A 14,942-nucleotide genomic window follows, 5' to 3' on the forward strand; every position below is an offset into this window, starting at 1 on the left:
ATTGGGGTTTCAAGTCAAAGCGGGCCCTCTTTTGATTGGTCATCAGGAAGTCCAAACATCTTTCTTAAAACACACCTCGCACAGTCTCTCCCTGAGCCATCAAGATCAAAGCACAACTTCAGACTCATTCAAAATGTCGACCTTCGAGATGTTTTCCCTTCATTTTCTCAATCGAATATCGCCTCACAAATTATAAGAAAAATGCAGCTTCCAAATGGTGTCAATCGCAAATATGCCGTCTTAGCAGGCTTCGCCCTAGGATTGGCCTGGCTTTGGTTTGCTTTCGACCGTCCTCAAGTTATACCTACACATATCATCTGGAATGCCAATTCGGGTGGTCCGCAAACGAATATACCTGCTGCCACCTTAGATCAACAGGACGTGTTCGATTTCCCGCATGTCAATTCCGAGGTTATGAGAGCAGTTTGTGCGACACAAACGTGGAACTCGAGCGTCATATTTACATGCGATAGCAATCAAGGAGGAGTTGGACATGTGCGAAACTCCATACTTAATTGCGTGCGATATGCAATTGGTGCAGGTGGTAGTTTGGTTATGCCAAATATCAAGCTCAGGGAGGATATTCAGGACTTGAACATGATGCCCAGCGAGGAAGGGGAAAAATCGCACATGGGCAAACGGCATGGACTTGGCTGGAAGGGTCTGGATTATATGTTTGATGCGGATCATTTCAAAAAGTCTTTGAAGATGTCATGTCCTGAATTGAATGTCATCGAACACATGGAACAAACAGTCAATGAGAGAAGACGCGGGCTTCAACCTGAGAGCTTATTTATCAATCGACCAACAAGTGGATTGGAACATCCAGAGGAATGGCAAGACAAGTTACATGTTTGGATCGAGAAGTGGATGTCACCAACACCACAATCGACACCAATAGTTGTGGACTTGGAACAATCAAATCTTCAATACCCAACTCATGCCGATGGCCATGTCTTCGCTCATGAATTTGGACAAATTATGAAATTCCGACCTGATGTTCGTCGCCTTGCAACCTCAACCTTACGCGAAATTTCAAACTGGTATGATGTACCACTCAACGTCAGCTCCACAATTGTTACCCCCTCATTCTTAGGCGTACATTTGAAGACTGAGCCGGAGGGAATTGAGAAGCGACATGTTGCTGCCGCTCCATTCATGCACTACCATGGTCAAGCCGAAGCGTACATCGCACTGGCTAAGTCGATGAGAACGCCACTCATATACGCTGCCTCGGGTGATATTGATTCTACTCATAAATTGGCAGTTGAAGCTAAAACTTATGGTATTGATGTCACCCACAAAGAGGATCTTCTAAAGAACCACGAGCGAGAAGAGTTATCTCATTTGAGATGGGATCAGAGAGCACTAATTGACTACCTAGTGGTCTTACGGGGAGAATATTTTGCTGGTGTAGGCCATTCAATGTTCTCATGGAATGTAATGTTGAAGAGACATGAGTCCGCGCTGTTGAAGCAAAAATTGCACGATGAAACTTATGCTGATGATCTGAGTAGTCTCTATGGTGTTAGAGAGAGCTATTTGGACTCGGCAAAATGTATGTGGGCTTAATCTTGTTTGGGTGATTTGCATCGGAGTAAAGGATGTCTTGGAATATACTGCTTGGATAAGCAACGGGGTATATACAGAGCTTGCTGGGCTAGCTACTGTTGCAGGCTGAGGCAGAATTTAATATATTATCACATTTATGTTCTCACATGTCGTATCTTCTACGTACGTCAAGTTCTAATTCATCGACATCGTCGCATTTTCCCAACACAACGTCCATTCTGTGTTCGAAAAGTATTATATCTCCGATGCATTTCGATTTTACCCCACAATCATACTAAATTACTGCTCCTATGTGTAGAATTCTACACTAGCGGACCACCCCTCTAGCTCCAGCCTCTACACGTCATTATCTCGAGAGATCTTCTCAACGAAAGCTTAAAAGCTTGCTTTATAAATAGATAAGCAGTGCTTGTTCATCGTACTGATGAACTTGCTATATTATTCCTCCATCGGAAGAGCGACTGTTGATATTTATATAAAACATTTATTCGCTGGTATTCTCAACCATTTCGAGTGAAAGAGTTAATGAGGAAACTATTTACTCATTGTCTATGTTAACATCCTATGATTACTGGAATAAAATGAAGCTCTCCACAATTCTCACAGCCGCAAGCCTCCTGCAGTGTGGAACTACACAAAACACTTCTAGTTCCGGTGACACTACCTTGAACGGAACATTTGGCTATGCAGGACCTCATACCCTGCGATACGACACAGGTAGCTATGGGCCCCCAGTAGAAGAATACCATTATTTCTACGACCAATGGCCTATTGGGCTGGCGATCTCCAAAACCGGCCGAGTCTTTACATGCTACACACGCGGAACCTACGCCTACACACTCGGAGAAGTAGTGAATCAAACTGCGGAAACTGCATATCCTTCCATGCAGCTGAACACTCCTCCAGGAGGTCTCTACAGTGAATCAAACGGCATACAATTTGGATCTTCGCTCCGGGATTATTTCATTTCGGTCCAAGCGCTTTTTATAACGCCCGATGATACGCTATGGGTTCTCGATACTGGACGTCCGACAACCAATGAGAGTCAAGCACCTAGTATGCCATATGCTGTTCCTGGAGGTCCGAAACTAGTCGCGATAAATTTGTCTAATAACTCCATAACTCGCACATATACATTTCCATCCAATGTTCACTACCCGGACTCTTATCTTAATGATTTGAGGTTTGATCAACGCAAAAATATCACAGAGTCGGGGGGCGGAGTCGCATATTTAGTTGATTCGAGTAATGAGGGGAGAAATGGTTTTATTATATTGGATTTGGGGACTGGAGAGAGTTGGAGGATGTTAAATCAACATAAGAGTGTTTTGAGGGTGCAGGAGGATGTACCGAGCTATAATGGACTGCCATTCTATCTGAGAGAGACAGGGATGGGAGTAGGATTTCAGCAGGAGGGGCTTGACGGACTGGAGTTGGGGTTGTGGGGTGATGTATGAAGATCTTCAGCTTATTTTCTCTGATTTACTGCAATTTCATGATGGAAATGATTGCTAACGAGCTGTAGGTCCTTTACTATTCCCCTCTAACATCTAATACGCTCTACAGTATTCCCACTTCCTACCTCCTGACCAACCCATCCACCTCCCCTATCGCCTCCAAACTCGCAATGGACAACGTCCACGATCTCGGCCAACGGGGCGGCAATGCCAATGGTTTCGCATCCGATTCTCTGGGTAACATCTACATGCTCATGCCCTCCTCAAACGCAATCTACATTTGGAATAGCACTATATCACAAGCAGTACCATTTGTAAGAGATCCGCGGATTATCTGGCCCGATAGCGCGAATGTTGGGTTTGACGGTTACATTTATTGGAACGTTAATCAGTTGCCGTATCAGCCGAATTGGAATGAAGGGGTTGATGGGAGGGTTAAACCAGGGGTCATGTTTAGGTGTAGATTGCCCGTGGGGGCGGGGAAGAACATGAATTTGGCATAGGAGAAGTGAGGAGGGGTTAGGGAAGAGACGTGTATTGGTGGGAATTATGATGTTGACTTTGATCGCGCTAATGCATGGCTAATTCGTTTGTTTCTTGGAAAGAGCCAAATACTTCATAAGCCACGGGAGATGCTGGCTTGCTGAAGCGAGGGAAAATAGACGTAGGTAGACCTTTCGGCATAAGATAACCTCTAGCCAATAAAGTGAAGAAGTGAGAGTCAATACGCAACAAAAAGAGCGAATCTAATCACTTATATCTGGGTACGTGTATACTCCGTCGATATGAATAGACAACTGGTTCTTCAATACTTTGTACACAATTATCGTTTACTCCTGACTCCTGAACTCCTCGTCTCTGGGCTTACCGTATTAGCTTTTCAGATGTGCAACAGAATCGAATAGAATCAGAGCTGAATCCTTATACTCCCCTATAAATCATAGCGTATCATCCAAGTGACAATGGACGAGTCGCTATATATCCCTTAATGATTGGTCTGGAAAGCTAAGGGTTCATGAAGGGTATGATTGGCGCCAACAGCCACTTCCATATTTGGAAAGCTGACTTTTGTTGCATCCCAAAAAGGATGATTACATTCTGAGCGTCATTGACCTTATTGCCGTCGTGTATTTAATGTCGATAGTGGGCATCCATGTGAGATACACATGGCTCTTTTGTTCGTATGTTCTCTTAAGCTTGCCCCGAATTGATTTCAAAATGAATACTCGAGTGTCTTGCATTAGTTGTGATTGGTAATAATTTCAATGTAGCCGGCACAATTCAACTAAAGCTTTAGACTACTTCCGGCTTAGTGGCTTTCAGGGGCAGCTTCAATGTTCTTGCTTTTAAATTCTCACTTCGACCCTTCATACCCCGCACTGCTCAAGGTATTCTCCAACGACATTTCATAAGATCCAAACGACTCGGGTTATAGGTAGATTTTTCTATCAATTAGTAACCGCCGCATATCTTTCTTTCAACTCATATGAAGTCATATGAAAAGGAAAGTTTGATGGAATGGATTCAACAATTTGCATTCAAAACCGTTGTGCATTCGGATAGGTCCGTGGTGCAATATATGGTTGAAACTGGGACCGCTTTGAGATGGCTTCTCATTGATACAATATACGAGGAGCCAATATCAAAGTTTCGAGTTCCTGGGGTTCCTTTTTGGGAAGCCACAAAACCACCTTGCAGACGGGTGGCTGGCTGACGGCTGATCGCGGTAATATGACAATTTATTCAATACCTACGCTACTACCTTGCGTTGCATGTTTTCAATAGTCGACATTAACATTCTATTTCGATTCCTCAGAGAAGTTATGATAACCTATTATCATACGATGGGCTGGCTCTCTTGCTCAGCCTTGCATCTCCATTCGAATTTCCAAGTGGTGTTTATTTTACCCATCATTCCAGATGTTGTCGTCAAGGATATTGGCATACTACTACTGTGAGGTTTTTTCAAGTATCATTTTGATCCTCCGGCTACCCCGGTATCATTATCTCGATGCGTGGGGGGATGGTCACATTCTGGATGCATTTACTGGCAATCACTGAAAATGTTCTTGAAGCTGAAGTCTGTATTGGTCATGGCTCGTAAACCTACCGTACCACCGGCAGGGAGCTCTATGACTAGCAATGATTCGAGCTCGCCGACTAAAAGACCTGTCTCATTTTCCTCTGGGGTCTAGGTTTCTACCTACCATCTACCTCGCAATTCCGAGAATGATTTGCTTTCTGAATTGCTAGGTTGCAAAATAATCTTGTTTCACAAATTGGTATCGAGATTCGGCGTTTCCGAGATGATAGGGGGCAGTGTAATCGGATAAAGTTAATACCATCTCCTACATATAACACCGTTTCTAAGATCTCATCGTTCGAAGTCCAAATCTCTCTTTCGACAATTGTTTAAACGTCATTATTCTTCCTTTATAACGTGGAATGCAAACGCCATAATTCTTCACACGTGTGAGACTAGTTCGATCAAGGCGCCACCTTGCTTCGCATGAAGACATCGGAATGCTAAAATTTCTATTGGCCTACAAACTTCAATTTACGGCACTTCAAGATCATCTTCAAACTCGTTACAAACAACTACTTGGCACTTAAACCAACGACAAGGAACTTCAGATTGATTTACTCTCTGGACAAACACCGTCAGTCAGTATGGCTCCATCAGCAATATACAACGGGGCGCTATCACCCCTTAGAAATCGCCAATCATCCAATGGAAATCAACTTTCAAAGCTCAATGGCTACAATGACTTTATGCTATCACCAAGCCTCGATCAACGCAGCATGAACGGAAGTGATTACTTCCCATCACCTTTGCTCCAAGACACAACTCAAAAGATCATCAAAATGTACCGGTCTGAGCTCGGACAAGGCTCTGATAAATTTCTCCAGAGCTGCAAATCTGTAGAAAGTTTCTTCGACTTTGTTGCTATCATCCGGTTGTCACAGATGCCACATCATGGCAGTCGTTGGGACAAGATATTGAAATGGGCAGAATTCTTTACAGGTCAAGTTTCTACATACAGTGAAGAGGTCTCCTCATTCAACACGCAAAGTGAGCAGGCAACAAACATCATTTATGCAAGCTGCAAAAAATTATTGGAGGTGTGTCTCGAAATATTCTAAACTCAAGTTGCAAAGTAATAACTTTTTTTATTTTATTTTATACAGATGGGCCCGAAATTTGTTCCTATCCTCGAGAAAATATTCGGCGTACTCTACAATTGTAGTATTACACTTGGCTTCCTTGTCCGTCATCATGAACTCCTACATACAATCGAAGAGTTGCAAACTGTTTTGGTGGCTTGTTACGCAGATCTTCTGAAACTCTTGACTGGCGTTACGATATATTACACGAGAAGACAACATGGTAAGCTCCCTCCAAGTATGTAAAACTATGATAGATCTAATCGATAAATTAGATCTGACTTTTAGCATTCGTACCTTTGACGAATTATTTGGCAAAAGAATTGACGAATTTTTCTTGCACAGTGACCATTTTGTAGATAAAATTTGGTCAACGAGACTTGAACGTTTGGCTGAGCCTGGAGGTAAGTCATGAATATCAGAAAGCTTGACTTCGTTCCTCAAGTACTGACGACTATCTGATAGATGATTCAGTGGAAGCTGTAAGAAACTTTCTAACTCCACACGATCGTGTTACAAGAATCCTTGCGACTAATCGACGTGCTCACGGAGCGAGAGCCGATTTCACATGCGAGTGGTTTGACAGACCTTTGAGAGATTTTGCACGGAGCGGAAAGAACATCTTTATGGTTACTGGATCCGCTGGTTCAGGAAAATCTGTGCTTTCTGAATGGGTTGTTGAAAGACTCCAAGCTTTTAAAGGTCGCCAAGCGACAGAGGTGATTCGTTATACCATTGGTTTGTATTTGATATCCTTTTTTTTTTGGCAACCTCTAACACTTTTCAGATGGCACACTGAAAACGGAATTATCAACTCTTAGCATCGTCAAGGGACTCTTGCTACAAATGCTCCAACTTAGTGCTGGTGATAAAGCTTTATACAAGGAATTGTTTCACGCATATGAGTTGCATATACAAGGGAATCCAAGCACCAAAGTTGAGGACTCATTGTGGGCCGCTTTAGGCCAGAGTCTTCGAACAGACCGGGACCAAACTATTGTCATTGATGGATTCGATCAAGTCTATGGTGGCGAGAGCAATGGATTGGTCCTACTTGAGAGATTGCGCACTATTGTTTCCAAGCACCAGAAAACAAAATGCATTGTCTTCTCACGACCACTCACTAAGCCAATCCCCGGAGACTGTTCCCACTTCTCAATCAATTTTCAACATACCAGTCAAGATATTCAATACTTTATCGAATCGCAGTTGTTATCGACAATGAATCTGAGCCAAAAGGATATTTCTTTGGTGACATCAAAGCTTGCGCATACTGCCAATGGCTCATTTGTATGGTCTCAAAATGCAATTGATATTCTCAAAAGAGAACAGACACCCGAAGCCACAATCAAACGCTTGGATAGTCTCCCAAAAGACTTAGGCCAGCTGCTTGATATCACTGTGACCTCGATTGATCTTAAGGCGCGAGACACAAAGTCCATACTTGCCTGGCTCTTGGCAAGCGAGCGCCCTTTGCTCATAAGTGAAGTCAAGCAACTATTGGAGATTGATACTGCGTCTTGCCAGCATGTTCTAAGAACAACACGTGTTGAGGATGACATTGCTACTTCCGTTGGACCATTGATTAAAATGGATGATGGGTTTGTCCGATTCTCACATGACCTTGTGAAGCAAAACATTATCCAGAGATCAATGTCGGTTGTTGACTTCAAGAACACTGGCGCCTTTCCTTTTCATGTCAAAGAGGCCCATTACGACTTAGCATTGAGATCTTTAGCTTACATTAAAGCCTCTATTAATAGACGCTCGGCTCATTTAAGCCTTGTTACCATGACAGAAGAGGAGTTGAATGAATTGTTCAAGACATTCGAATTTTTTCAATACGCCTCCAGGTATTGGGTAATCCATTTTACTGCGTCCCCAATGAATGAGGGGGCCCAGCTAAAGCTCACTCCTGGGTTTAAAGCCTGTTTTGCCGACTCTGTCCTCCTAGCATTGGTTGAAGGAGCTTGCTGGGAATACCAATTTCCACTTCAAGATGCTTTGACTAAATTGCAGTTGGCTCTTGATATACGAAGATCTGTACATGGTGAGACTTCAGAGTCTGTACTCCAGACTCTACTCAATATTGCGCGATTAGGACAAATCAATGTTTCGTCAAATATCGAATATTACTACGATGCATGGAAGCTTGCGGAAACCCTCCATATTTCATCAATAGCCTTTAAGTGTGCCCAAAAATACATTGAAAGCACATCTTCAATTACTGTTACCAAGAAGACCGAGTTTGTTGTACGCAAGATTGAACTTCTTGAGTATATTGTCAAGGTACAAAGATCCACCAATTCAGTCAGCCAAGAAACAATAACATTTGCCGAGACTCTGGTTCAAATTTATGTTACTATCGGCGAGACAACCAAGATTACTGAGTGGCAAAAGCACATTTATGAGTTGAACGTAACGGTTTTTGGAAAGTCAGCTTCACAGACTGTTAAATCATGGGAGACACTTTCAAGGAGCTCAACTGAGATTACGAAGATAGAGCAAAGTACCAGTAGTCTACAGCAAGAGTACGAAGTCAGTATCCGAAGAATGAATGCGTCTGATTCAAAGCGTCTTGAATTATCATGGGCTATGATTGAAAAGTTCGAAAAGGAGAAGAACACTGTCAAGACCGAGGAGATACTGATCAATCTGTGGCAAAGCTTGACAAGTTTAACACATACTTACGACGTCTCCATTCAAGAGAAGAAAATTGAAGTCGCCCTCCGCTACGTCGAGTTTCTAAAACGAGAGCAAAGAACAGCCGAGGCAGAGAGTATACTTCGAGGCATTAACATTGATCTCGAACATAGTGATATTCAATCTACTACCTTGATCAAGCATACGAAAGCTGTTGGTGAACAGTTGCAAAGCATTGGGTCCATAGCAGCAGCTCGTCTCGTGTTTGGCAATCTATGGGAATACTACGTCAGAAGTGGCAAACAAGAAACCATAGAAGCTAAATCTGTCTCCAAGAGCTTAACCCAGATTACCGAGACAAAGACGGAAGAAACCACATGGGACGTCACAACGATTCGCGAAGTTTTTGAAAGAACTATCGTCAGTAAAAGCACTAAAACTATCGATACTACGACCATACGTCAAGCTACATCGTTGTGCGTTACTTACTACTCGGAACAACGATGGTCAGAGATTTCCCAAGTGACAAATTCAATTTTGCTTCGGCTTTGGCCTTCATTCTTAGGTAACAACGTTAACATACCTCTACCAGCCAATTTCACTGCAGAAATCTTGGAACTCTTAAACCGACTAGCCTTCGCACAATTCAAGCTACGCCAGCTAGAATCAGCTGAGGTCACCTACCGAAAGATATTCTACGCTGTTGTGGCTACCCCAGGAACCGCAGATGAGCTCTTGGAATCTACTTCCAAGACGTTGATCGATTTTTATGAGTCTCATTCCATGACTGCAAAACTAATCATTGTTTACCGTGATCTCCACCATGAGATCGAAAAGAGACATGGCAAGGCACATACATGGGCGATCAAGACTTTGTATTTGTTGGGCGATTTAAGCATGCAAATCTACAACATCGCAGAAGCTGAGAGTGCATATCGTACCATTCATATCAACCTAGGTAAAGGAAATACGGAAGTCTGTCACAAAGATGCAGTCCGAGCGGCTTTGGCTCTGTGTGTTATCTATGAACAGCAACGCCAGTATGTGCCTGCCCAAAAAATTTGTGGCTCCCTCTGGCAGATGCTACTGAAGCACGGAAAAGAATACGATATCAAGACAGATTTTGCCGAAGATCTGTATCAACGATATGTCCGTGTCATCAGGCAAGCATCTGAAACACATCACAGCTTGTTACGTCAGCTCGCTGTTGACTTCCGTAGGGTATATTTGACTTTGTATGGTATTCATCACGAAATCACAATCAAAGCTACACTTCAACTCGCCGAGCTGGATGAGGATAGTGAGCAGCATCGTGAAGAGGCTATATCTTTGTATGAGGAAGCAGATGTCAAAGCTCATGAAGCTCCAAAGGGACAAATCACCGAGGCCACTTTAGCAGCAGTACTAGCTGCAAAGAAGCGTCTACCTCATCTATACTCCATTTCCAAGCTCTCCGCATCGACAAAAGCCATTACTTTGTACAAGCAAGAATTCAACAAGTATCAAACGGAGAAGGGATACGTTTATCGTGATACGCTTCTCTGGCTTGGGCATTTAACCAAAGCATTGGCTAAACAAAATAAACCAGAAGCTATTTTGGAGGCCCAACAAACTCTCCAAGTCTCGGTCTTGGAAGTCCTGAAGACAGAAAAGAATTCCCAGGTCTTGTCAGACTCGGCGGTCAAATTTGCAACAATTTACAAGAATGCAAGGTTGGAGTCTGAAGCAGTGAGATTGACGAAGCAATTGCGCTCACAGGCAATTTTCTCCCAGTCCAATCTGAAAATTGACCCGAAGTTCAAGCTGGAGAGCTATACTTGGGTTTTCCTGGTTGCCTTTGAGTCAACTGTCACTGGAAGAAAGGAGCTCTACTCATCAATCATGGCAGACTTGTTCATGGAAGTCTTCTTATACCAAATGTATCAGCGCTCGATCAGTCAAAAGATGTTCTTCACAACTGTTCTCTCATATGCTTCCAGACTCCTTGCATTCTTGATGGATGTCGAAGATGATGCTGGACTGGAGATTGCCAATAAATCTATCCTCGAATACTTCGCAGCCAACTTGGATGTCAAGAAGAACTTGAAAAGCAATACTCTTCTCGAATTCTTGCACATCGTACTTGTAAACCTCAATGAAGGAGAAGCTGAGATCTCTGTCCTGCGAGCAGGTCTGGATACGACCAGCGTATATATGAGCAAAGGCAAATTTGCAGAGGGGCAAGAGCTTGCTGAATACGTCGATCGCTTTCAGAAATTCTATGGGGGCTATGATACTCTGCCTAAAATAGATATGGGTCTACGCCTAGCGCAAGTGCTGGTTGGCAATAGAGCTAAGCACATCACTGATGCTCAGCTTCGCGCCTCTTCGGTGGCTCTGTCCGGATCAATCATGAAACAAATCATCCAGCGATTCCGCACGGGTAAACTTCAGATTGTGGATTTGCCAATTGAACAGCTAAATAGTGTATGCGGCCTGCTTGGAGAAATTCAAGACTTAGAAGCTCTTGAGGTAAGCACACTTCCTCCCTGATCCATCATTTTGTATCAATACTAACAATAAATCACAGTGGCTCCTTACCCAGCTCTGGAATTCCCGTCACTCGCAACTCTCTTGGTCTTCGTCTACAATCGTGCATATTGGCCGCCTCCTCGTCGAAACGCAATTCTCCAGCGGTCATCAAGACCAAGCTACCAATCTCCTCGAAGATATGTGTTACAACATCCGTCGTGTATGGGGTCCACTTGATTCCACCACTCTCGAGATGCAGAACCTACTCTCTGCATTCTATACCGCATCTCCCCATCCAGATCTCAGAAAAGCAATGCTTATTCATGAAGACATACTTCGCAGTACCGTCTCCGATGCCGGTGATGAGTTACCTAGGGACAAAGCATGCATCATTGCCATTGCCCAATTAGAGTTATTGAAGAGAGCTTATTGGAGGAAGGGCACGTGGGATAAAGATGTAAGTGTGTACGTCGATCTTTGGAGACAGATAGAACAAGAGTTTGAGAGTGAAAATGCGTGGAAAGAGGCTGTGAAGCTACTTCAGGGTATTGACAAATGGGGTGTTAAGAAGGGCGAAAAGGGTGAGAAAGATGATGAGTTGGGTGTTTGGAAGAGACCTGAGAGTTTTAAGTTCATGACGATGGAAGAGGGAAAGAGACAACATTCGAATATGTTGAGGAAGATTAGTAGTATTTGGGGATTCTCGGGTCATAGTCATAACCATGAGAGGGGAAGGGAAAGAGAAAGTGTTTGACTTGAAGCTGGTGGAGATGAAGAGGTAATGCCGAGAAAATTGCGAGGGGGAAAGTCGAGGGGGTGTCTTTATTCACTGTCTGGTTTCTTTGGTTGTTTCTTTGGCTTTTGTATATCATCGGTTTCTTTTTGAGTCTTGTTCTTTTAAGGGGCTTAATACATGGATGCTCTTTGAGATTGTTAATAGCATTAATATAAGTTTCTTAGCGTTCAACTCATTATTCTATTGATTTGTGCTATATGATCCGCATAGAATAGATACCTACATCCACTGAAGCTGCTGACTGCTGCAGTGGTTCACACTACCTGAAGCCTTTTGAGGTCACTGCTTTATAGTTAGCGAAGCCACAATTGCTTAACTCTCAACATCCATCATCAAATCGCCCATATCCTCATTGCAATGAAGAGAAATATACTCAAATCACACACAAGCACGCAATACAAGGGTTATCGCCAAGACTCTTTGATTACTATCTAAACTCTCTTGGCTGACGTTCTTGTAAATTAAAGAAAGTACAGAGTGGTCTAAAGAAGTCCAAACAAGTCAAAAGATTACCTCTCAGTGGAGCCTCTCAATCAAAAATCCACAAAACATCTCATCCTACCCGGTTCTTCATCCCCATTCCGGCAAATGTCAATCGCGGAGTGACATCTCCCGTGTGGGGTCCCCAGAAATTAGTTTATTAATAGGCGGCCCGAGCCTCCGATTAACCCCTGAGTACAGTAAGTTGTACTTTGAAGATTTTGGAGGTGGAATTTCTCCGTGGACCAATCGTCTCGTGGGGGTTCCTGATCAGGTGGATTTTTTGAGGATGAGAGGGGATGGAGGAACAGGGGTTAGGGATGAGTTGGATATTTTCTTTATTGCGGTACTATTCGGCATGCATCTTTTCGGCTTTGTGGGAGAGGTTCCTTTAGGGTCTTCAGGGGGGTTGGGGTATATAGAGATGTTGTGTTGAAGAATCGGTTCTCTTTTTTGCTATTCGTATTGTGTGTTTTTTTACTTTTGGATCTCAAGTCGACGTGATTCGAGAAAAGAGATAATCAATCATGCTTTTGAAAAGTTTCATCTCTGCGATTGGAGCCTTTGTTGCTTCGGTGGATGCTACGATTTACTATGCGGGAGTAGCCGAGAGTGGTGGAGAATTCGGAGTTTATAGTATGTGTTTCTTTTATCGTTAATTTATTCTTCATGATCTAGAGATAATCTAGGTTATGTTGAACTTGGTCGGTCTAATGCTAATATCAAATAGGTGGAACGGGTACTGTGGGAACAGGATTACCGGGAGTGTTTGGACAAGATTATGCTTTCATTAACAAAGCTGCCATTGATGTTTACGTGGATAAGAATAAGGTATGTTGATGTCCTGATACGTTTCCAATGGTTGTAAAGAAGATACTCCACCGAGGATTGAGAAAAGCTAACAGCTTTCCAGGTAAATTTATTCCGAGTAGCATTCCTACTCGAGCGAATGTGTCCCCCCGCTACCGGTCTAGGTGCTACATTCAACGAAACAGTAAGTATCTCCAACCCCCTTCATCATGAGCCGAGCTCACGTCTAAATTAGCATTACTCCTACTACGCGGATGCAATTAACTACATCACTCAAACCAAATCTGCATATGCTATACTAGATCCTCACAACTATATGCGATACAATGATCCTTCTTCTCAACCTTTCTCGGGATCTGTGATTGGTAACACGACGGATCCGAAAGCTGCAACTACGGCACAGTTTGCTGCTTTTTGGGGAGAGATGGCGAAGAGATTTAAGGGTAATACGAAAGTTATTTTTGGGTTGATGAATGAGGTTAGTTGATATTTTATATCCTTCACAATGCCTTCTCTTGCGATCGACACCCATGGAAGAAAATAATTATATCTAACGAAAGATTTAGCCCCATGATATGCCCACGAGTTTGGTAGTTGCAAATGATCAAGCTGCTATCACTGCGATCCGTAAGGCCGGTGCTAAGAATTTGTGAGTAATCCAATTATTCCAATACAATCGAGATCATAACTAATCGGAAGTCCAGGATCTTGGCACCAGGAAACTCCTGGACAGGAGGTCATGCATGGACCGAAGGCAGCGACCCATCCAGCGCCCTGATGCAAACCCTCCAGGACCCCCTCAAGAACACTGCAATCGACATCCACGAATACCTGGATGTTGATTTCTCAGGCGGCCACTCCGTCTGTGCATCTCCCGCTCCAGAACTTCTCGCTCCTCTAACCGCTTGGCTCAAAGCCTACAATCTCAAAGCCATGATCACCGAATTTGGTGGTGCGAACGGTACAGAATGCGCGCCGTACATTAAAGGAATTGTTGATTACATGGCGCAGAATAAGGAGTATATCGGATGGACAGCTTGGGCCGCTGGACCCTTTTGGGGAACAAACTCGCCTTGTTGTGCGGATTCGCAGCAGTGGGGAAGTTTGGAACCGGGGAGTCTGGCTGCGGATGGAAGTCCTGGGTGAGTTTTTATATCTGTTGGGTGGGTGATTGATGTGCTAATTGATGATAGATTGTATACGACTGTTTGGTTGAATGTTATTCAACCATTGTTGCCAAAGACGTTGCAGAGGTCGGGTGCGGCGACTGTGCATTAAATTTAGTCTGGTGTGATACGAGTGTCGTGATTTGAATCTATACCGACGTCACTTTTTGGACGACTTTTTATTTATTTATAGGATGCCATGACATGTCTAAGACACACAAACCTTTGATTCTATGTATATAAATATGAATGTGGTCTTGTAATCAAACTCGCAGACGAGATAAAGCGTTCCGGAGTAGATGGCCTGACATTCGTGAGTCGTATGAATGTAGATAGATATAT

General features: G+C 43.3%; 4 protein-coding genes across 4 annotated transcripts; all 4 read left to right on the plus strand.

Annotated features, from left to right (window-relative positions):
• Positions 1 to 201: 201 nt before the first annotated feature.
• Positions 202 to 1,572, plus strand: EAF01_008776 (uncharacterized protein; the record flags this gene model as incomplete). Its single annotated transcript, XM_038917032.1, has 1 exon — positions 202 to 1,572. The coding sequence occupies one exon, from the start codon at positions 202 to 204 to the stop codon at positions 1,570 to 1,572; it is 1,371 nt and encodes a 456-aa protein (XP_038767426.1).
• Positions 1,573 to 2,153: 581 nt separating this feature from the next.
• On the plus strand, positions 2,154 to 3,532 carry EAF01_008777 (uncharacterized protein; the record flags this gene model as incomplete). The annotated part of the gene is made up of 2 exons (XM_038917033.1): positions 2,154 to 3,023; positions 3,098 to 3,532. The coding sequence occupies 2 exons, from the start codon at positions 2,154 to 2,156 to the stop codon at positions 3,530 to 3,532; spliced, it is 1,305 nt and encodes a 434-aa protein (XP_038767427.1).
• A 2,167-nt stretch (positions 3,533 to 5,699) lies between these two features.
• EAF01_008778 (uncharacterized protein) lies at positions 5,700 to 12,102 on the plus strand (the record flags this gene model as incomplete). Its single annotated transcript, XM_038917034.1, has 6 exons — positions 5,700 to 6,152; positions 6,219 to 6,417; positions 6,470 to 6,598; positions 6,660 to 6,932; positions 6,982 to 11,348; positions 11,407 to 12,102. 6 exons carry the CDS (start codon positions 5,700 to 5,702, stop codon positions 12,100 to 12,102), a joined length of 6,117 nt encoding a protein of 2,038 aa, XP_038767428.1.
• A 1,049-nt stretch (positions 12,103 to 13,151) lies between these two features.
• Positions 13,152 to 14,712, plus strand: EAF01_008779 (uncharacterized protein; the record flags this gene model as incomplete). Its single annotated transcript, XM_038917035.1, has 7 exons — positions 13,152 to 13,260; positions 13,355 to 13,455; positions 13,538 to 13,618; positions 13,670 to 13,912; positions 14,001 to 14,083; positions 14,139 to 14,576; positions 14,628 to 14,712. The coding sequence occupies 7 exons, from the start codon at positions 13,152 to 13,154 to the stop codon at positions 14,710 to 14,712; spliced, it is 1,140 nt and encodes a 379-aa protein (XP_038767429.1).
• Between the last annotated feature and the right edge of the window lie 230 nt (positions 14,713 to 14,942).

This window comes from Botrytis porri (assembly GCF_014898465.1).
Source record: "Botrytis porri strain MUCL 3234 chromosome Unknown BPOR_012, whole genome shotgun sequence".
Taxonomy (NCBI): Eukaryota; Fungi; Ascomycota; class Leotiomycetes; order Helotiales; family Sclerotiniaceae; genus Botrytis; species Botrytis porri.